The sequence below is a fragment of the Cajanus cajan genome, chromosome 5 (genome assembly GCF_000230855.2).
Source record: "Cajanus cajan strain Asha chromosome 5, NIPB_CcT2T_4, whole genome shotgun sequence".
Lineage (NCBI taxonomy): Eukaryota > Viridiplantae > Streptophyta > Magnoliopsida > Fabales > Fabaceae > Cajanus > Cajanus cajan.
The window spans coordinates 54,552,491-54,576,787 of record NC_138521.1 but is presented as its reverse complement, the minus strand read 5'-3'; the positions used below and the strand labels follow the sequence as shown (position 1 = coordinate 54,576,787).

The 24,297-nt window shown below is 30.5% G+C and overlaps 4 protein-coding genes across 4 annotated transcripts; all 4 read right to left on the bottom strand.

Annotated features, from left to right (window-relative positions):
* Positions 1-2,601: 2,601 nt before the first annotated feature.
* LOC109809396 (uncharacterized) lies at positions 2,602-3,702 on the bottom strand. The gene has a single exon (XM_020372696.3). It carries the CDS (start codon positions 3,630-3,632, stop codon positions 3,096-3,098), a length of 537 nt encoding a protein of 178 aa, XP_020228285.1. The 5' UTR covers positions 3,633-3,702; the 3' UTR covers positions 2,602-3,095.
* A 9,375-nt stretch (positions 3,703-13,077) lies between these two features.
* On the bottom strand, positions 13,078-13,790 carry LOC109809456 (putative lipid-binding protein AIR1). Its single transcript, XM_020372780.3, has one exon. It carries the CDS (start codon positions 13,707-13,709, stop codon positions 13,371-13,373), a length of 339 nt encoding a protein of 112 aa, XP_020228369.1. The 5' UTR covers positions 13,710-13,790; the 3' UTR covers positions 13,078-13,370.
* Positions 13,791-18,633: 4,843 nt separating this feature from the next.
* LOC109807015 (uncharacterized) lies at positions 18,634-19,685 on the bottom strand. Its single transcript, XM_020369540.2, has 2 exons — positions 19,410-19,685; positions 18,634-19,245 (listed from the first exon to the last, which is right to left on the bottom strand). Exons 1-2 carry the CDS (start codon positions 19,683-19,685, stop codon positions 18,634-18,636), a joined length of 888 nt encoding a protein of 295 aa, XP_020225129.2.
* Positions 19,686-20,168: 483 nt separating this feature from the next.
* LOC109809335 (putative lipid-binding protein AIR1) lies at positions 20,169-20,897 on the bottom strand. Its single transcript, XM_020372606.3, has one exon. The coding sequence runs from the start codon at positions 20,802-20,804 to the stop codon at positions 20,466-20,468; it is 339 nt and encodes a 112-aa protein (XP_020228195.1). The 5' UTR covers positions 20,805-20,897; the 3' UTR covers positions 20,169-20,465.
* Between the last annotated feature and the right edge of the window lie 3,400 nt (positions 20,898-24,297).

Sequence of the window (24,297 nt, the reverse complement as noted above, 5' to 3'; positions counted from 1 at the left end):
TTTTCATATATTTTTTGTTGTTGTTGAAATTATTTATTTATTTGTTTATATTTACTTATCTTAATTTCATTTCTTTGAGCCAAAATTAATATGGAGTAATTTAGGCATGCCACCTTGTTAAGCCTATAATTAGAAGTGAAATTGTCTAAGTTGTGAAAACTTAATATTTTTGTATTGACTTCTTTATTATAAATCAACTTACGATTTATTGTCTTTATTACTTTTTTTATAAAATAAAAGTAATATGGATTAATTTTCACATAACGCTTTGTTAATCCTATATTTAAAAGTTAAAACATTTGAGTTGTGACAATTAGTATTTTTGCATCTTTTTTATTATAAAAAATAATATAGTTATCATCTTTTTTATTTTTTATAAAATAAAATTAATACGATTTAATTTAGGAGTGATGCCTTGTTAATCTTACAATTTGAAGTCAAAACATATGAGCTGTGAGAGCCTGATGTTTACACGTCTTCTTTATCATAGAAAAATTAATATAGTTATTATCCTTATTATTCTCTTATAAAATAAAATCAATATGGGTTAATTTGCGTGACATTTTGTTAATGTTATAATTTTAAGTGAAAATGTTTGAGTTGTGACAGTTGAAAACTTTTGCATCTTCTTTATTATAAATCAATTAGTATAGCTTTTATCTTTATTATTTTCTTATAAATAATAAAATTAATATAGGTTAATTTAGGTGTGGCACTTTGTTAATCCTATTATTTGAAGTGAAAACATCTGAGTTGTGATAGCTCGATATTTTTGCATCTTTTTTATTTTAAAAAAATTATTATGATTATTATTTTTATTATCTCTTTTATAAAATAAAATTAAAAATAGTTAACCTAGGTATGACACCTTATTAACCTTATGTTTTAACGTGATACAATCAAGTTATGACAACTTAGTGATGTCAAACTGTAAAAAATATCCAATGTACATTTGTTTTTGTTAACAAAGAACTATGTAACTTTTGAATTCTTTATTGCGTGGAAGGTTATGTAAGAGCGAGTGTCATCCTTGTCGATATTAAAATAGATTTTTAAAATATTTCCCTTTAAAAAAACAACTTTTTCTTGTACTCTTCTTTCTGGGTTAAAAATATAATGTTGGATATTCCTTTTGATTGTCTATTTGTTTTATTAATTAAAAGAGTTAAAACAAATTTTAAAACTCATCAATAAGTTGTGCAATTAGTTCAAAGATAACCATTTAAGGAATGAATTAGACGTGTAGTTGAATTTAGTTCTCACCCTTCCTTATTAACTATGTTCTTGTAAACATGTTTTTCTTTCTTTTTCTCAATAATAAGATTTTTCCAATTTTTTTTATTTAAATAAATTTGACTGCGACTTCATTAATTGTTGTTGTTTTTTCTTTACTCTCCTTTTCATTGTCTTCCATTGCAACTCAGGTTGCTACACCGATAAAAGTTTATTTCGATCATTATTGATCTTCTTTTTTCATCTGGTCCTATACTGGTTGTATCTATGTAATTTATTTTTACAACACTTTACATTCTTATTTTTTTTCTTTCTCTTTTTATCACAATAATTAATTATTTTATCTCACATTTTTTTATTGTACTCTTCTGATCTTTCTCTTTACTGTGAAAAGATATTATCCAAATACGGTGTATAGAAATAATTTTTCTCATTAGAACTTATATCATGTTCCCAATTGGCCGTTATATATGGCCATATCTCGTCAATGTTTTGTTCTGACATCGCATTCTGTATGCATATGTCCTGAATAGGAAAGTCACTTTTTTCACATCTTCTACACCATCATTTTATCCCATTTAATTTTAAAGGGATTAGAAATTTAGAATCATATGCAACAGAAAACACTGTAAAAATTGGATCAATCCTTGTTAAAAATGGAATGGTATAACAAAATTTAATGAACGACAATTATGACAGTTTACAAATAACGAAATGCTTAAATTAATATAACATGCAAATGATGCAATGCAGCAATTTAAAGACGTCTCTATTCGAATTGTGGTTAGATCAACAAGTAAACAAAATTAATGTAATTTGATTTGGCGGCAGCAGCGACAAGCTAGGATTCATCTGTTAGAAATTAATGAATACTTGTATGGATGCGTAAGGCAAAATAACAACACCAATTGTACCTGCCATGAATTCGTAGTGCTCGTTTATGCAAGTACTTTTCCTTTCCAAATTATAACTCAAACCATTTTTCAACACAAATACGTCTAAACTATCCAAATTATATATATATATATATATATATATATATATATATATATATATATATATATATAAACAGAAAACTGGGACAATTCACAAAAATTTGCAGATGCATAAGGTTATTCACCAAATGTTTATTAACCTTTCTAAAAAGTTAAGGAAATTAATTTAAACATGGTATGTAAGGGAAATTATATAACTATTTTCGCCAATCTAGCTAGGAAAAATATATATATCTCACAAAATAAAAGGAAAAAATATAACAGCAAAAATAAATCTTTAAACCCTACGCATATGTAATGAACCCTCTCAAATGAAACACATACTTTTCACGTAAACCTGGCACGTGTTTGCATGTGTTCTGAGAGAGACATGTGTAGAACGAGTAAGTAGATTAAGTACGGGAATTACACATTAAACAGACTTTGTATCAAAAAAAAAAAAAAAACACTAGAACACAAAAACCCGTCAGGAAAACTTAACAGTTAATCATACGCACTGTCATAATTAAAGTCTAAACCCCAAAACTTTAATAGAAGAGAAAAATATATTAATGCAGTAGTAAGTAGCAACGTTTGTTTGGATGAACTGTTATAGAAACAGCTCTAGAAGAAGAAAAATAAATGAAATAAATTTCTTTAAAAATTAAAATTAGTTATACACGAGTCAATTTGCAAAATTTTTCTTACATTAGCTTTTTCAAAATATTTTTTTTAACTCATGTCTAAACTAATTTTAACTTATGAAATTTATTTTCATTTTTTTTTCTTGTTATTTTTTCTCTATGCATGCTTTAGAGAAAAAACTTATTCAAAACAAACCCTAACTAGCTACCCTTGTAATACATTCAGTATGGAGCACTATGGTTATCACAGAGGAGGACAAACAAAACCAGGAGGAGGAGTCTTCCCGCAAGTGATCAAGACTTGAAGTGCAAGAGGAATGAAGATATTAAGGTTAAGAAGCTTAGCCCTAATAACGGTGCAAAGACAAATCGCAGCTTCAAGATCAAGCAACCCTTGTATAACGGGACAGCACACGTTCTCGATTGGGTCCCCTATTCCCACATGCACCAATCCTCCAAGCACGTCCAAGCAAAGTCCCAATTTTAGGGCATCAATTGGGCAAGTGCGTTGATGAGGAGGACCACCACCGTGCGGCGGCGGGTACGGTGAGGGCGAGGCTGGTGGAGGGTATATCACCACCGGAGGGGGTACCGATGGAGGGTTGATTATGATCGGCGGCAGAGGAGGGGACACTTTTGGCCGGCCTCCTCCATGATGCGGTGGCCGTTTGTGATGACGTGGCGGAGTGCAGGGACCACATGCATATATTGGTGCCAAAGCGTTTAACATTAATATTTTAAAGATGAAGAACATAGCTTTAGCTTTTGATTTCGAGGACATGATGACTTTCTGTCTCTAAATTCTTCTTATTGATTTTCTATGTATTGGTTTGATATTCCTAGACTAGTATACAGTGTATATATATATGGGTTCTGTATGGGTTTAATTAAGCTTTCATTGAAAAATATAGAATAAAATTTTCAGCATGGTGCTGGTAAATATTACACATGGCAGCATGTACGTTGAACATCCATCCACCAAGGCTTCTTCTAGGTGACAGACAGAGAGAGAGAGAGGTAATTAGAGTTTTTGGAGTTTTGTTGGGGTTTTTCTGATTTCGAGAGTGACTCCGTGACTCGTTCAGTACAATCCGTGAACTGGTTCGAGTTCTGAAACCTGTTTGCAGTTTCACAGATTTCAATTGTCTTTTTTCACATTATGTTCAATGTTCGGCCTCTCGGTGTGAAAGATATGTTTGCCTTGTATATATCCATTCCTTTTCGACATTTTAATTAATAGGAAGAAAATTTTACTAACCAAAATATATAACTTAGGTGGAAATTAGAGTTTGGGACGACGGAATAAATTAAAACAGTATTTATTTAGATATGCTATCTTCAACAATTGATCATTTGATGCTGCTTGTAAAACAAATCAACCTTGTGTTTAAACAAACTATAATGAGAACAAGATGGATTCATGCATGTTCAGCTGAATGCTGTTAATTAGTGATATATTAAACACCTCTCATAACTAAATTTCTGCTTATTTTAAAGTTAAGTAGCATTGGTTGTAACATTACTAATTTTAAATTATTGAATAGTTCGTCAAGTTAACCTTAAGATGTTAATCTTACTTTGTAGTCACCAGGTCAGAATCTCCACATATCAAAGTCCATGCAACATTTCACTGTCCCTCTGTTAATCCAAATAAAAGTGAAACCACAACTTGGCAGTCAATGACACGCGGATTGGGAAGCTGCTCATGCAAGTCCAGAGTCGCGACACATTTTTTAGGTATCACATGTATTCTGAGATAATCTCTAATCCGATATATTGATGGTGGAAAATTTTCTCCCTTAATGAGATCGTAGTTAAATTGAAATAAATTCATTTTTATTTGATTTACGTTAGGAGAGGAAAAAAAAAATCGAACTATCTGAAGGGATCCAAAATCAACATAATTAAGATTATAAATTCCAATCAATTATAAAAAAAATGACGAATTGATTAGTATAGTTAATCGATTCATTTTTATAGTGAATATCGTGATTTAATTCAGTTTTCTAAAATAAAACAAAAAGATTCATATATAACTATAAAATTGATAGCCAAATTATACCAGACACTGATTCAATTATAAATGTAATCCATTTAAAAAAATCAACCAATCCACTTTTAAAATTCAATTAATAGGATTTTTTTTTATAAAATAGATCAGTTTAATTTAAACTTCTTATAAAAATCATAACCATGAACAATCCTAATTAAGTTACAGATATTAAGTAGAAATTTTTACATATAATTGTTATTGTTCTTTAATCATAATTTAATTTTTACTTAGATATTTTTCACTTATATTTCTCATTAATATATATTTATGTATATTATCTCGTTGAACTCTATCCATCAAGAGAGGAGTTTACCCTTCCAAGCCGCCAATTTGTGCTTGATCCCGTCAAGAATAGGCTTGAGATGAATTCTTCGAGGCTTGCTCTTAAAAATAGGAACCCCTAAATAGTCAAAAGGCAAAATGCTTACTTTGAATCCCAAAAGGTCTACAATAGCAACCACTCTCCTATGTTCATATTGCCATGGAAAAAAATGGATTTGTCTTTATTGATTATTTGGTCAAAAGAGGAGCCATATTCATGAAACAGATTCAAAAGAGATATGATATTGCTTGAAGTGTCTCTGTAGAAGATAAAAATGTCGTTTGCATACATGACATGACTAGGGTGGAGAACAATTTGGGATTGGCCATGGGGTTAAGATTTTTCGTGTGAAACAGATCAATTTCACATGGTGTAGATCGAGAAAAATGGATGTTGGCATAGTTAATACTATAATTACTTCAAGAAAATGTAAAATAGAAGAGTTTAAGGAGATAATCATATTTGTTGTTGCTTGTGTGATTTATATGTTTATGGGTGTAGTAGCATGGTATTATAAAATTTAATTTGTTAAGAAACCAGCTCATAATTAAGAATTGGAGCGGCGTAATTTCATTAATCGTCTTTATAGAAGGACAGAAAAAAAAAATTGCATTGAATAATTAAGGCTCAATAAGAGTGCATTTTTTAAGCTTTGTAGAACGTTACAAGAAAGAGGGCTGGTAAGAACAAAAAATGTGTCAATAACTGAAGCGGCAGCAATGTTCTTACATATCCTTGCTCACAACCTAAAGTATAGAGTAGTAGGTTTTAGTTACTATAGATCTAAAGAAATAATAAACAAGCAATTTAATAATGTCTTGAGAGTTGTAATGAAAGTGAGTCAGACTATTTAAAATTCCATACGTACCTATCTAAAAGGTCTAGAAGAAAACAAATGGAGATGGTTTGAGGTAAGTATATCAATTGTAAGTCTAGTCAAACTTATAATAAACCTTTTTTAGAAACTAAATATATGAATAAACTTGTGTTGTTTATAGAAATGTGTTGAAGCACTTGATGGGTCATATATTCTAGTAACAGTTTCTCTTGAAGATAAGCCTAAATAGCGTAATAAAAAGGGTGATGTCTCTACAAATGTGTTAACATCATGTGGTCTAGATTTAAGGTTTATTTATTCATTTACCTAGGTGGGAAGGGTCAATAGGAGATTCTCGAGTATTATGATATACTTTATGTTATCAAAATAAACTTGAACTTCCGATTGGTAATATATCATGTAAATAGTATTTTATTTAATTTTATCTAGTTCTAGGTTGTGATTTTTATTTTAAAAAATTGTAAGTACTTTCTTGTGGATGCATGATATACTAATGGTCCAAGATTGTTAGCACCATATCGAGGGACTAGAAATCGTATGCATAAGTGGATTGGAAACACTCCTCAAAATTTCAAAGAGTTATTTAATTTTCGTTATTCAAGTACACAAAATGTAATAAAAAGATCTTTTGGAATATTGAAAAAAAGATGAAGTATATTAAGAACTCCTTCATTTTTCGATATAAAGACAAATAAGAATTATTAATGTTTGTTTTGTGTTACACAATTTTATAAGAGACAAGCATCAAATCAATCAACTTTTACAAGTTCAAGACTTGGAGCTCTTATCTGTTGTTAATGAAGAGCTAACCAATCAACCGAGAGAATGATGAGGTTTTGGGATCACTCCACTCAAGTGGACCAAGTTTTGTTTTAGAAATACAGTATTGTCCTCGGGAATTTGTGAGTTTAGTAATTCTTACTCTAATGATTAATATAGAGATGTTGATATGATTAGAAGTGAACTAATGTGAAGTAAAATTGAAACGATAGTGTAAAAGTTATAATAACAATTATATGCAACAAGGATTGGACCATGGAGCACTTGCTAACTCTTAAATTTTCTTAAAATAAATATGATTTCAACTTCATGACTTCCACGTTCATTTAAAAATTCAACAAGATCCCTCAAAGTTGAATCTTAAAGTGATTAATCTAAAACATGATTCCTCTATGTTTTGAGATTAACACTTTGCATTAAGAACAATGATTTGAACAACAATGACTAACCATATCAAGTCTATTCCTAGAACAAAAGATGATTAGGTGCAAGATTCAGTTCAGGTTTTCAAAAACGTTTTCCAACAAGATTCAAAAACAAAAAATTCATACAACGGGTGATCAAGCCGATATAAGCATTAAAAAGTAGAATCAAGCACAAGTAATGAGGATGAAATGCATATATAGATTTAAGAAATAGAAGAGTTAGTAGTTATACCAAGACCAGTCTTCAAAAGGTTTAGCCACACATGGCCATTACAAGATCAGAGGAGTGGAAGAAGAAATTACAAAGTAAAAGATGAAGAAAAGGAGTTGATCTTCGTTCCTAAAGGATCCAACTTCCAAGTCTTCGTTCCTGCCCTGTTTTCTCCTCTTCGTGCTCTCAATCCTGTTTTTGCTCTCTATTTCATGATCTCCCAAAAGTTCTTTCATTTCTCTTTTTATATCAGCTTCAAAACAGGGGAGGAATTGTAATTTTTAAGCCTACCGCTGCAGCTGTAGTTTCACAGCTATAGTCATGGGAACTCCTTCAAGGTGAAGTAAGCTTCACAGCTGCAGCTGTGGTTTCAAAATCATAGCTATAGAAACTCCTTCAAGCTTAAGGAACCTCCAACACTGTAGCTGTGAATTTCACAGCTATTGCTGTGACTCTCTGGTGCTCTCTCTCAATCCTTAGTGTTCCATGGCTCTAGCTATGAGCTCACAGCTATAGCTTCAAGTCTCTACACTACAAGAAAAACTGTTATTATCTAAGGAATATTATCTATGAAATTTTTTTCGTAGATAATATTTAGTTATCTACGGAATATTATCTACGGAATTTTTTCTATAGATAACTTTTAGTTATCTACGTCATATTACCTATGGAAATTTTTCCGTAAATAATGTTTAATTATCTACGAAATATTATCTACGAAATTTTTTCCGTAAATAACCACGAAAGTTGTTATCTCTGGAAAATTCCACAAGTAACGTTACCTATGGAATTTTTCGTAGATAACCCACGAAAGGTGTTATCTATGGAATTTTCCGTAAATAACGTTACCTACGGAATTTTCTGTAGATAACAACTTTCATGAGTTATCTACGGAATTTTCCGTAAGTAACATTACCTACGGGATTTTCCGTAGATAACTCACAAAAGTTGTTATCTACGGAATTTTTCATAGGTAACGTTACCAACGAAATTTTCCATAGATAACCCATGAATAATAATAATAATAATAAGTTTCATGGGTTATCTACAAAAAATTCCATAGGTAACGTTTCCTATGGAATTTTCCGTAGATAAACCATGAAAGTTGTTATCTACGAAATCTTTTGTCGGTAACGTTACCTACGACATTTTCCTTAGATAACCCACGAATAATAATAATAATCATAATAATAACAATAATAATAATAATAATAACAACAATAACAACAACAACATGACAACAATAATAATAATATAAGTATGAGATTATATAGTTGAAGATGACTTAAATGAATTAATTTGTACTACTTATACGTATAACATGAATTTACTTTTCAGTAGCTTATCTCATTATAACTCCACAATTAAGCGTGATTGACTTGGAGTAATATAGAGATGGATGAACTTCTGGGAAGTTTCCTAGAAAATGTGCAATAAGGACAAAACACGTTGAAAAATGAAGTTTCATGAAATAACATTCTTGAGAGGTCAAATATAAAGATTGTTACATTAATAAATTTATTAAAATTAAACAAAAAATTTCTGAAAATTATCTATGGATAAAATTCGTAGATACACTAGTACAAAATATGGAATTTACGTCACTATATTCTCGTCGAACAAAGAAAAATCCGACGTTAAAAAAATACGGTGGCATTTTTGAAATTATAATTAAGTTTTTTATGTCGGACCTCATAGGGTCCGACGTAAATTTGAAAATCTACATCACTTCCTCTTCCTCCGCGCCTTAAGAGCTTTGAATTATATATATCCTGAGTATATGTGCAAAACGAGTCTTCTGAGTCAATATTTCGTTTGAGTGTATTGCGTCTGAGTGTACGTTTGGACGTTTGGGTGGTTCTTGAGTTTTTGACCGATTGCATTGGACTCGCGTTTGAGGTTAGTTTGAAAAATCCTTTCTTAATATATTAGCTAATTTGTTGAAAATAAATGTATGTATTGATCTATTAATATATTAGTTAATATTATCCTCTTCTTCGCGTTTTGGTGGATCATCCTTTGTTAATATATTAGTTACTATCATGTGAAACGGCCCGTTCTCCAAGTAGAACGGTTCGTTCTGCTTGCACTTGTTATGTTTTTTTTTTTACAACTTTGTTACGTCGAGACTTGACAATGTCTGACGTAAATTTACGTTGGTTATCACAACCGACATAAATTTACGTCTCCCGCATTAACATCAAACTTTTTTCTTACGTAAAAAACTTAAAATAATATACGTAAATTATCATTTTTGTACTAGTGATAACAACTTTCGTGGGTTATCTACGAAAACTTTCGTAGGTAACGTTATCTACGGAAAATTCCATAGATAACTTTCCTTAGATATAACGTTATCTACGACCTTATTACCTACGAATTTTTTTCCATAGATAATTGACAGTTACCTACGGATTTTCATGATTATCTACGAAAATTTCCATAGGTAATGTTGATTTTTCTTATAGTGCTAGACCCTTAAATTTGCATTCCAAATTTTCTCAGTTATAGCTGTAGAACCAAAGCTATAACTGCAACTTTCTGACCTTCTGATTTCTCCCTAGATTTCCACAGCTATAGCTCCAAAACCATAGCTATGGCTATGGAATTTTGTCTTCCTAAATTTTCTGCAAAAAAGGAGGGAAATCATCATTAATTTTCTACTATTCTTCTATTTTTTAATATAAACTTAATTCTTCCTAATTAGAGGTAAATTATCATATATATATTTACAATTTTTCCAAAAAAAGTGCCAAAAGTTGAGTGCAATTTATGAATAAACATTACAAGAAAATTGTCATATAGTGACACACACCCTATAGTGTGACACAATACGTGTCACTAAAAATTACTTTTACCCACACAATAAATATAATATATGTTGGTATATTGTTAAAAAGTGTAGGTATAGATTATAGTGACACACAAAATATGTTGTTAAATCTCATTCAAAATCAACACTAAAATTCTATGTAGCTATATGTCAAATAGGTATATACCTACATATATTATACCTATAGTGACACTTTTTGTATGTCATTATATGAAACATTTTTTGTAGTGAAAAGACACTTAACAAGAATTCAAAACAATGTCATATACGAGGTTGCAACTATTCAAGTTACTAAGGGGTGGATAAGATTTTGAGAGACATTAGCAATGAATTCTAAATACCAAGTTATAAGAAATATTGTTTAGGTGGAGTTTTTTCTTTATTGGATATAATTTGTTATTGAAGAAAGAATTTTTTATGTACTTGATAGACTTTTATGTACTAGATTGAAGAAAACTTTGCTTGAAATATTAACTTTTGGTAGCTTCCATTTGTTTACAAAAAAATATTTACATGATTTAGAATTTTGCATTTGACTGATCAAGCTAACTTTGTAGCGGTTGTATGTGACATTTTTATGTGCAGGTGGTATTAACTTTTCCATGGAGTCATCCAAAAGGAACTTGAAGAGAAAATGAAAGATGATAGAAAGAAATAACAAGGAAACAATAAGTTATTTCACATGGAATTTGGAGATGGAACATGTATTATTAGCTGATGTATATTAAAAGATCAAAGAAGTTTGGGCAACAATAGTGATGGAGCTTAGAAAAGGGTAGCATACAATCTTGCAATTGTATTGTTATCTACCAACTTCAAAATCCAAGTCACTTGAGAGAATGTAAAAAATCGTATCAAACTTTGGAAATCATGGTATGGAATTGTTAGTGATATCCTTAGTCAAAGTGGATTTGATTGGAATGACACAAAACACATGATTATAGTTGATAATAAAAATGCTTGGAATAAGTATGTCAATGTGAGTAATCTTACATGATTATTATTTAAAGCAATGTAAATTTTATTTTTCTATTATTAACTTGTTTCTTTTGTTTTCAAGGCACATAAATAAGCAAGAAAATTTCTATTCAAGGTGATTGTAAACTGGGATGATATAATGGATTTGTGTGTTAAAGATAGTGTCATTGGACATGGAGCTAAGATTGTTATAAACATTATGAGCAAAGAAATAAATGAGGGAGAATTAGGTTTAGTGAGTGTCAATGATACCAATATTTAGATGAACTAGGCTTTACTACACAAAGAAAGGGACAATCTTCAACTTCTACTAGCACACAACCTCAGAGGAGAAAGACAAGAGAAAAAGTTGAAATAGTTAAATCGTTGAAAGAAGTGACTGAATCTTTAAAGCAAATTATTCAAGCATTTAATATTATGATTGATGAAGATACTTTTATTCAAGAAGTGTTAGTTGAAGCAGCTTTGATACCAAACCTTAATCAACATTAATGGGTCAAACTTGTTCAATGGTTATCTAATACTCTAAAACAATTAGTTATTGTGAAAGTCCTTCTAATTGAGAAATAGGCGGCTTATGTTTTAACACATATTTCTTTATGTAATTTTTTTTTCATAACTTCTTAATTTTAATTAATTTGATTGATTGTTGCAAGTTAACTTTCAAACTTTTCATGTATTTTGTATGTTTTAGGTTTGGAGCTTTTATGTATTCCTACAATACTTTGATGTTACTATTAAGTTAGTTACTTCATAAATTTTATAACTAGTTCACACAATTATTGTTCATGGATAATATTTTTGACAAATTTCTCATTTTTATAGTAAGTCTTATGCTGACAACCTATTTTGTCTTTTTAGTTGTTATTCATGGATAATATAATGTAATGACAACTTTATCATTCTAAGACCTCATTTAGATTTTCCTATATAGCTTCTGTTTTTTTCTTCTTCTCTTTATTCTATTGCATGTTTTTTTTGGATTAATACCTTGTCTGAGATAGCTATAGTTCTAGAATTACTTTACTAGACATTTATTATAATTTATCACATCTTATATACATGTGTAAATTTTGAAGTGTGATAACAAAAAGGCTTGTACTTGAGTTTTGATCTTTGATCTAATTATAACTGTTATTTGCATTTTTTTTTGTAGGCTTTGCATCTATGAGGAGGTTGAAATCTTTGGTCTCGAAACCATGATTTTGATATCTTTGAGAAACTATATTTTATTTTTGTTATCTTGATATGGACATACATACATTAAGATTTTATTAGTGTTTATTTTGAATCATACAAAATATTGTGATTTTGAATCATCTATAATGAAAATTTAAGATTCCTATTATTTTTTTTTCTCAATTTAAAATGCAATAACTTCATACCATAAATCAATGTATTAATCATTTTGTCGATGTTAATGGTGTTTTGAAGTTTTTAAATAAGTCGTGAATTTAAAATATTTTATAAATTTATAAAGAAAAAATTAATTACAATGTCTAGTATTATTTTTTAATTTTTTGAAATTCTATGATATTAAAATTAATTTCCAATTATTACATACATTTTAATAAAATTTAATATTAAAACTTTAATTTTTTGAATAAATATTTAAAAATAAAATTTTACTTAGTAAAAATTAAAATGCTCTAACCAAATAAGATAATTGAAATACAAGATATTAAAAAGTATTTTATTCAAATAAAATATTTAAAAAAGAAAGAATTCAATTAAGAGTAATTCAAATTCTAAGAATTTGAAATTCTTTATAATTTCTAAAATACCTCATTCAAATACACTAAATATAAAATTTTTATTCTTAAAAATTTCACTTAGAATAATACAAAGGACTATAGTGAGGCCGAAAAGGAAGAGCAAGGAGTCTTTTCAAGTTTCAACCATCACAACAATTAATGACAATAACCAAGTACGAACGAAATGTTCATTCGTTGGCTAAATCACACGCGCCAGACAAAATACATACAAAAAAAGTACACAGATTAATGATGAATAACGAATATAGAAAAATATAGAACGACCTTATTACGACATCATAAAATAGTTATACGAAGTGCAGAATTAAGCGCAGATGAAATCCTCAGGAGTCTTCTTTCCACAGACGTTGAGTAACAAGTTCAACTTGACGGGCACATCGAGGTTGATGCCTAACACATTAGCTTTGAGAGCGGTGCAAAGGCACACTGCAGCTTCAAGATCAACAAGACCCTGAATGAGAGAGCAGCATGGGGTTTTTGGTGGCTCCCCAAGTTTCACGTCCACCAAACCTAACAGACTAGCACACACACCAAACTTAAGGGTGTCTTCGGGACAAGTACCATGGTTTGTGGAAGGTGTGGAGCTAACCAAAGTGAAGAAGAGAATGTTAAGGGACAAAAGAAGAGCAGCTTTGGAAGCCATTTCACGATGGTGTTGGCAAGTTGCTCACTCTTACAACACTACTCTTATACTTTGGTTTGGTGTCTGAGCTCGTGATGGGATTGGAGAGGGATGTGAAGGGTTTTATAGGGTAGGATTGAAGAGAGTCTTCGTGTTTTATGGTTTAAACTAGTTGCGCTTATTTGAAGGCCATGTGATGTGAGTGAGCCCGTGGAAATTGGAAAAGCTGGCATAGGATTAACACTTAACATGGAAGAGGGAATATAATCTTGTATTATATCAAGTTTTAAATCACATAAGCAATTTGTAGTGATGGAGTTATGTCAACTCCCTGAAATCATTTCACGGATATTTTGGTATTAATTTTTCAATAGTTTGCTTACTGGTTTGTGGTCATAGTTAATTAGTATTTACATATCGACTCTTTGGATGTACTAGGTGTAAAACCCACATTTGAAAACAGGATTTTATATTGATGGCTATACTAGTAAAAAAAGATACATTTTATGACATGATTTTATGTTGTTGCAAAGTAATTGACAAAAAAAAAAGGTAACATTTTTGTAATTAATATAAAAATTTCAATACTAATTACATTTTAATCGACATAGAAAATATTTTTATGTTGATTTAAACAACAACTGCAATAAAGTGTTTTATATCAGCACAGTATCTCCAACACACAACGCGTGACATTCTTCTGCTCCTAGGTTTTGAGTCCTCTTACATTGGTTTAATTTGTTCCTTCGGCACCGTTACGTGCTCTTCTCTCCTTTCTCCTCATCTTTGAAGCATCCATGGTAATTGTACTGCAGTCCCGACAACAGAGGGGAGAAGAAAAGGAACAAGAAGATTTATTGACGATTGACTCCAAAGTTGAACAGCGAGGCAAATAGTGGGATTAAGGCCTCTTACGTTGCATCACGAGTTAGGCTGGTTGAGCTTCTTCGTCATCTTTTGATTACCATTATCTATATCGATGAATGTTTTCCATAGCTACTGCAAAGATCACGAAACAAGGATTGATGGGTCAATTGATTAAAAATATGAAAAAATTAGGCAACTTTTTATGTTCGTTATTGATATAACAGGAAGTTAACTTTTTATATTGATTATTTAAACGATAAAGAAAGTTAATATTTAATATATTTCTTTATTTTTTTAGTATAGGAAAAAATTGATTTCATAAATATTAAGAAAATTAGTTATTTACATTAAAATTTACTAATTTCATAATATTTTTAAACTATTTTTTTATAAAGGTCAAAAACATAGTGCAACTAAAAAATAATGTATTAAAGTTGGAATATTTTAGAGAGAATGTCATTAAATAAAATAAAAATAATTAAAATTTGTTTAATTTAGAAACAAAAATTATGTGTTTTTTTATAATAGACAATTGTGGAAGCATTTATTTGCATCTATGATATGTCTAGAATTAACATAAAAAAATCTTTTTAAATTCACATAAAATATCTCTTTAAATCCACATAAAAAATCTTACGTTAATATGTTAAATAACTAATGTAAAACAAATGTGGTGATATTTTTAAAATTTTAGAAAAGATTTTTGCATTGCTTCCAAAGTAAACTATGTAAAATATTTTTTTATATTAGTTCTAAGTTGATCCAAATTAAAAACATACCTTTTACAACATAGAACTCATGTAAAAAGTCCATTAAAACTTTCCCATAAATACTCATGCTCACTTTAATTTTATCTGATAGAAAGAGTAGGAGAAGGGATGAACAAGCTCCTCCTAAGCTCCTCCTAGGCACGGATCCTCTTCAATGGAGATGGAACTAAGTTGTTGAACTCCTTGGACGAAGTTCTCCAGCTGAAGACAAGGTCAAGACCTTAAAGGAAGTATCCAAGCTCAAGCCTCAAGGGATTGCACACTTCAAAGTGTAGGAAACTAGGGTTTTCCTAAGAAACTATGAAGGCACTCTCTATAGCTCTCTCTTAGGGATTTCGGTGACTTTAGAATTGGCTGAAGTAAATTCAGATTTCCCACGGATTAGTCCGTGGGAAATTACCCACGGATAAATCCGTGGGAAATTCGTGGAAAATTATGTGAAAAATTATTTTTTTTAAAATTCAAAATTGTATTAAATAATTATATATTAAATCAATCATAATTATGTAAATCAAAACAAGTTCATTCATACAAAATAAAATGTCATACATAACAAATAAAGTTTAGTAGTTCAAATTTAAAAATAACATATAGTACGATCAGTAGAATTATAACATAATGTCTAATAATCAGAATATACATGTTGTTGCTATCTAATAATCAAAGATTGAGGAGTTTCAATACATTCTTAGAATGTAAACTCATAAAAAATTTAAAAAAATTAATTTAATTATAAAATAAATAATCCACATTATATTTATAAAATAAAAAGTAAGATAAAATTAGAGAGATTAAAATTATAAAATTTTAATAATGTTATAAAACATTAAAAAAGAAAAGAATTAATAAATAATATAAATAAAAAATTATTTAAATTACAATATAGAAATTCAAAAATTTAAGACAAAAAAGACAAAAATATACTTAAAAAATAATTCAAATTAAAATATGGAAATTCAAATATTTTAAGTGAAAAGACAAAAATATACTTAAAAAATTATTTAAATTAAAATATTTAAATATATAATCATATTATTACAAATAAAATTAGAATATATAAAATGAAAATCAGTTAAGGGTATGATTATCTATTATTTTTTAGACAAAATCAGTTACAAGATGACGTATAACTTTATATTAAATGTGAATTTTGTAAATTCAACCATTAAATTAAAAATCTTTTACTCTTAAATCATATATACAAAATGTTATATTAATCAAAGATGATTTCTTATAAAACAAAATTAAATCTGTTGAAAAATTTATATTTTCGATGAGAAAATTTTTGTAAGAAAAGCTATATTATTGATGAAATATTTCAGACAAATTTATATTTGTCGAAAATGTAAGAACTGGTTTTATATTTGATATCAAAATATTATGATATTATTAGATAAGATTTTAAGTTAGAATTTTATTAATGGTTGATAATTAAAATATAAAACAAGGATAAATACATTTTTTGAATTTTATATGTTTGATTTAAGATACCTTATAAAATAACTCTTGGTAAAGTTATTCCGCTCAGTAACTCATGGCGTGTGTTGAATTTTATCGATCTAATTAATTGTTAAATTAAAAGTTATTAAATTTTACTAATAATTAATAAAAATTAATTAGTTTTGGAATAAATTATTTATTAATTAACAATATAATTGAAACATTAATTATTTTAAATTATTTAACTAAAATCTTATTGACAATTTACTATATGATCTTAATATTTTTGTATAACTAATATCTGGTTTTAAATTTGATATGAGAATATTATATATAATTAGATAAGATTTTAAGTTAGTATTTAATTAATAGTTGATAATTAAAAAAAACAAGGATAAATACATTTTTTGAATTTTATATGTTTGATTTAAGGTAAATAAATATATTAAATTAATTAATAATTTATTTAAAATATTAAAATTTAATTTATAAGTATGTATTAAATAAATATTTATAATTTTTTAAATTATATTATCATTATAAATTATAAAATTAAATAATTTAAATTATAATTTTAAATAAAAATAAGTAGATGTTAATTATAAAAGTAAGTACATATAAATAAGTAATAATTAAATATTTTATTAATATTAATTATTATTATTTGTAATATAAAATTATTATATATTATTATTATAGTACAAATATGAGATTGTATATTTGAGGATGACTTAAATGAATTAATTTGTACAAGTTATACTGACAACATACATATACATTTCGGTAGCTTACTCATCAGAACTTCACAATTAAGCGTGCTTGACCTGGAGTAGTACAGGGATGGGTGACCTTCTGGGAAGTTTCTCAGAAATTGCACAAGTAAGGATAAAACACGCTAAACAATGAAATATCGTGAAATAGAACCCTTGAGAGGCCAAATATGAGAGTTGTTACATTAATAAATTTATCAAAATTAAAAAAAATTATAATTTGGGACGAGAAATTCGTTCAGGGTAATTACCCACGGATAAATCCGTGGGAAAATCCGTTGGAAAGTTACCCACGGATAAAAATCCGTCGGTAAATATTTCAGACGAGCAATTTACCGACAGATTAGTGTCTGTCGGTAATCCGTGGGAAATGCACTATTACCCACGGATTTTTGGCATTTCCCACGGATTTTGGCCGTCTATAATAGCGAATTTTCTTGTAGTGTTTGTTTTGCATAATGACAAATATCATAAACATAGGATTTGTCATACTTAAAAAAGGGAAAAAAAAATTTGATTACATCAACACATTTATTCGAAGTATGTCCTAATCGGAAGTGCCAAAGAGTCTCAAGATCAGTAGAAACAAAATTAACAGCTTTCACAACATGAGTAGATGGCTTGATGTATTGAGAGTTTTGGTAAGAGGGCACCCTGAATATATAAAGGCTATCATGCATCTTAGCTGAACCAATCATCTTCAATGAAATCTTGTCTTGAATATGACAATGAGTAGAATCAAAGGTGAGGATGCAAGACAAACAATCAATTAATTTTGCTACTGACAAGAGATTAAAAGAGAAGGAAGGAATGTAGAGAACATTGTGTATGACATGATTCTTGCTCAGGAAAACACTACCAGAATAATTGGTTATGACTTTATTTCCATTTGGTAGCCTAACATGTATAGGTTTGATTTTGTGAAATGAAGTAAAATTAGAAAGAGATGAGCATATATGATCTGTAGCTCCACTATCAAGTATCCATGAACTAAAAGATGGAGAAGGATTATTACCACTACATGAAGACTCATTGTGATCAGTGGATGTTGAGGGAATAATAGAAACTTGATTTGAAACACTTCCTGACTTGCGATTGCTATAAGAGGGTTAATAGTCCTTGATACTGCTCTATTGTGAAACCAAATTGTTGTGACTGCATATTTGCCTTTGGTCCTGCAACATCCTGCTCATCATCATCAGGATTATCAACTTGGGATACAGCATTAGCAAGACTCAAATCATGGTTCTGGTTCTTGAACTTGAAATGCGGTGGAAATCCATGTTTTCTATAGCATGTGTCAATTGTATGCCCGACTTTGCCACAATGACTACAAACTTTCGTGTTATTTCCTCGACCATAGCTACCTTTGTTTTGAGTTATGTTACCCTTTCCAGAAGCACCAAAAGCAACACCTCGACCATTGTTGTTTCTGAAACTTCCTCCTCTCCCAGCAACAGCCAAGGCCTTTGATTCACCAAAAAATTGTCTCTCTTCCTGAACAACAAGAGAAAAAACATGATTGAGAGGTGGAAGAGGGTCCATGAGAAGAATCTGAGTCTTCACAGTAGAATAATTGTCATTTAATCCCCTAAGGAACTTAATGACTTGATCCTGAGATTTGTATTTTCCAATGCTAATTGAAGCAGCACAAGTGCATTTAATGGCACATGTGCAAGGTGACAAAGGGCGAAAAACATCCAGCTCATCCTAGAGAATTTTTAGTTCAGTGAAATAATCAGTCACAGCTAATTCTCCTTGCTTGAAAGTGGAAATCAAGTCTTGCAAATCTGCAATCCTGAGCATATCTCCTTGAGAGAACCTCTCTTTGAGATCATTCCATATTGCAAAGGCAGTATCCATCCATATGACACCCTGATAGATGGTGGTGAAAGAGATTTGTGAAGCCAGGAAACAACCATCATGTTGTTCCTTTCCCAAGCTGAGTAGAGAGCATTTGTACGGGCTGGAGCTTGAATACTTCCATCGATAAAACCAATTTTGTTCTTAGATATAAGGCTCATTCGAACCGAACAGGACCATTGGTGATAGTTTTGCCCTTCAAGGATATTGGGGCTAATGGTGAGACTTGGGGTTTCTGAGGGATGTAGGTAGTATGGAGAAGATGCATCTTGAGTAGGGTCAGTCATTGCTGAATGTAGCAGCCAGAGCTCTGAATTTCAGAGCTCTGACACCATATCAGAAAATAAAAAACTGAGAAAGGAAGAATGCATGAACATTGAGGAAAAAGGATATTTCTTTCTCACTCAAATATTACAGAAAAGGTGTCCTATATATACATGACTTGCCTAACTGAATTTGTTAAAGGAATACATCTGTACAAGGGAATCTCAGAAAAGAAAGATTACAAAAGATAGCAAAATCAAATAACAGAAAAGGTAGAAAATGTAGCAACGGATTGATGATTAGGATTCTAACAGCATCATCATTTTTCTTTCATAATCTCGGTCTTTCTATGGATTCGATTCAGAAAGGGAAAAGGCAATTTAAGAATAATTTTTCTCAACAGTCTCTTGTCTCTTCATTATTGGAGTTCTAACGCCGATACATGGATATCATTTCATAAGCGGCTTCAATGCTCAAATAGAAATTAAGAAAGAGAAAAAAAAAATTAATGAAGGAAATAACGAATATTAGCTAAAATGTAGATATTTATTAGTAGAAATTTCACTTAGAATACAAAGAACTATAGTGAGGCTGAGAAGAAAGAGCAAGGAGCCTTTCAAATTTCAACCATCATAAAAATTAACGACAATAATAACCAAGTACGAACAAAATGTTCATTCATTGGCTAAATGACACGTGGCAGACAGAATACCAAAGTACACATAATAATGATATGAATAACGAATATAGCGAAATATAGAAGAAGCTTAAGACATGATAAAGTAGTTATATGAAGTGCAGAATTAAGCGCAGATGAAATCTTCAGGAGTCTTCTTTCCACAGACGTTGAGTAACAGGTTCAACTTGACGGGCACATCGAGGTTGATGCCTAACACATTAGCTTTGAGAGCGGTGCAAAGGCACACTGCAGCTTCAAGATCAACAAGACCCTGAATGAGAGAGCAGCATGGGGTTTTTGGTGGCTCCCCAAGTTTCACGTCCACCAAACCTAACAGACTAGCACACACACCAAACTTAAGGGTGTCTTCGGGACAAGTACCATGGTTTGTGGAAGGTGTGGAGCTAACCAAAGTGAAGAAGAGAATGTTAAGGGACAAAAGAAGAGCAGCTTTGGAAGCCATTTCACGATGGTGTTGGCAAGTTGCTCACTCTTACAACACTACTCTTATACTTTGGTTTGGTGTCTGAGCTCGTGATGGGATTGGAGAGGGATGTGAAGGGGTTTTATAGGGTAGGATTGAAGAGAGTCTTCGTGTTTTATGGTTTAAACTAGTTGCGCTTATTTGAAGGCCATGTGATGTGAGTGAGCCCGTGGAAATTGGAAAAGCTGGCATAGGATTAACACTTAACATGGAAGAGGGAATATAATCTTGTATTATATCAAGTTTTAAATCACATAAGCAATTTGTAGTGATGGAGTTATGTCAACTCCCTGAAATCATTTCACGGATATTTTGGTATTAATTTTTCAATAGTTTGCTTACTGGTTTGTGGTCATAGTTAATTAGTATTTACATATCGACTCTTTGGATGTACTAGGTGTAAAACCCACATTTGAAAACAGGATTTTATATTGATGGCTATACTAGTAAAAAAAAGATACATTTTATGACATGATTTTATGTTGTTGCAAAGTAATTGACAAAAAAAAAGGTAACATTTTTGTAATTAATATAAAAATTTCAATACTGATTACATTTTAATCGACATAGAAAATATTTTTATGTTGATTTAAACAACAACTGGCATAAAGTGTTTTATATCAGCACAGTATCTCCAACACACAACGCGTGACATTCTTCTGCTCCTAGGTTTTGAGTCCTTTTACATTGGTTTGTTCCTTCGACACCGTTCCACGTGCTCTTCTCTCCTTTCTCCTCATCTTTGAATTATCCATGGTAATTGTAGTGCGGTCCCGACAACAGAGTGGAGAAGAAAAGGAACAAGAAGATTTATTGACGATTGACTCCAAAGTTGAACAGCGAGGCAAATAGTGGGATTAAGGCCTCTTACGTTGCATCACGAGTTAGGCTGGTTGAGCTTCTTCGTCATCTTTTGATTACCATTATCTATATCGATGAATGCTTTCCATAGCTACTGCAAAGATCACGAAACAAGGATTGATGGGTCAATTGATTAAAAATATGAAAAAATTAGGCAACTTTTTTTGTTCGTTATTGATATAACAGGAAGTTAACTTTTTATATTGATTATTTAAACGATAAAGAAAGTTAATATTTAATATATTTCTTTATTTTTTTAGTATAGGAAAAAATTGATTTCATAAATATTAAGAAAATTAGTTATTTATATTAAAATTTACTAATTTCATAATATTTTTAAACTATTTTTTTATAAAGGTCAAAAAAATAGTGCAACTAAAAAATAATGTATTAAAGTTAGAATATTTTAGAGAGAATGTCATTAAATAAAATAAAAATAATTAAAATTTGTTTAATTTAGAAACAAAAATTATGTGTTTTTTTATAATAGACAATTGTGGAAGCATTTATTTGCATCTATGATATGTCTAGAATTAACATAAAAAAATCTTTTTAAATCCACATAAAATATCTCTTTAAACCCACATAAAAAATCTTACGTTAATATGTTAAATAACTAATGTAAAACAAATGTGGTGATATTTTTAAAATTTTAGAAAAGATTTTTGCATTGCTTCCAAAGTAAACTATGTAAAATATTTTTTTATATTAGTTCTAAGTTGATCCAAATTAAAAACATACCTTTTACAACATAGAACTCATGTAAAAAGTCCATTAAAACTTTCTCATAAATTTTTCACACTCATGCTCACTTTAATTTTATCTGATAGAAAGAGTAGGAGAAGGGATGAACAAGCTCCTCCTAAGCTCCTCCTAGGCACGGATCCTCTTCAATGGAGATGGAACTAAGTTGTTGAACTCCTTGGACGAAGTTCTCCAGCTGAAGACAAGGTCAAGACCTTGAAGGAAGTATCCAAGCTCAAGCCTCAAGGGATTGCACACTTCAAAGTGTAGGAAACTAGGGTTTTCCTAAGAAACTATGAAGGCACTCTCTATAGCTCTCTCTTGGGGATTTCAGTGACTTTAGAATTGGCTGAAGTAAATTCAAATTATCATATATTCAAAAGTGTCTTACAAAGGAGGGAAGTGTTACATATATAGGAGAGAGACTAGGTTAAAGTTGGCGGCAACTTAGGCTAGCAAAGTTGGCGCCAAGTTTGAATTTCAAATTTGAATTTGAAATTCAAACTTTGGCTTCCTACAAGCTTAAACCGGTTGCTACCTTCATTTAGGTATCATTTAGGAGTGATTTGGAATGAATTTGAAGCTCACATGGCCGGATCCACCCCATGCCATCCATGTGACTCAAATTCAATTCAAATTACTTCTAAATAATACTTAAATGAAACCTATTTCTCCTATTAATGTATACTTCATATAAACCTATGCTATTGACCGAAATACATTGGTCCAATGAATACAATGAATAGGAAAAAATATAAGAAGAAGAATGAGCCCAATATTGGGTATCAAAAGCCTAAAGCCCAAGAAGCCCAAAATTAAGCCCAAGACACCTAAACCCTAATCTATGGTCAAAATACAAGACCAACATCAAAGTAAATTCCTATACTAAGAAAATACAATTAATCATGGTGTTTAATCAATCAAAACCCAAGTGAGAAGCACCCTAGGCCCACCAAGCCCATTGGGCCCACTAAGCTCTGAAGCAGTCAAATCTTCAAGTAACCTCCTGGCCATGGCTCTAGTGGTTGGGCCTTTAGCCCATGCTCTTCCATCATTCCCTCCCTCTTGAGAAGGATTCGTCCTCGAATCTGAAGACTCTTCCTCATCATCACTAGCACCTACAAAAATTTTAAGATCACTAACATTAAAAGTGGTGCTGACTCCATAATCAGAGGGTAAATCAAGTCTATAAGCGTTATCATTGATACGCTGTAAGACCTGAAAGGGACCATCTCCTCTAGGACTGAGTTTGGACTTCCTTTGATTTGGAAAACGTTCTTTTCTTAAGTGAAGCTAAACCCAATCACCTTCCTCGAAGATCATAGACTTCTTGCCTTTATTCCCTTGTTTTGCATATTTCTCATTTTGAATTTGAATATGAGTTTTAATCCTTTCATGAAGTTTCTTGACAAACTCAGCCGTTGAAGCCCCTTCCTTATGAATGAAATGTTCAACATTAGGAAGAGGTATCAAGTCCAAAGGAGTTAAAGGATTAAACCCATACACAGCCTCAAAAGGAGAAATATTGGTAGTTTTGTGAACTACCCTATTGTAGGCAAATTCAATGTGGGGCAAAAACTCATCCCAAGATTTGTGATTACCCTTTAGGACTGCCCTAAGCATAGTAGACAAAGATCTATTTACTACCTCAGTTTGGCCATCTGTTTGAGGATGACAAGTAATTGAAAAGAGGAGTTTGGTTCCTAGTCTTGACCACAAGACACGCCAAAAGTGGTTTAGGAACTTTGTATCTCTATCTGAAACTATAGTCCTAGGAAGCCCATGAAGTTTAACCACATCTCTAAAGAAAAGTTTTGCTATGTTGCTTGCATCATCTACTTTGTGGCATGGAATAAAATGAGCCATT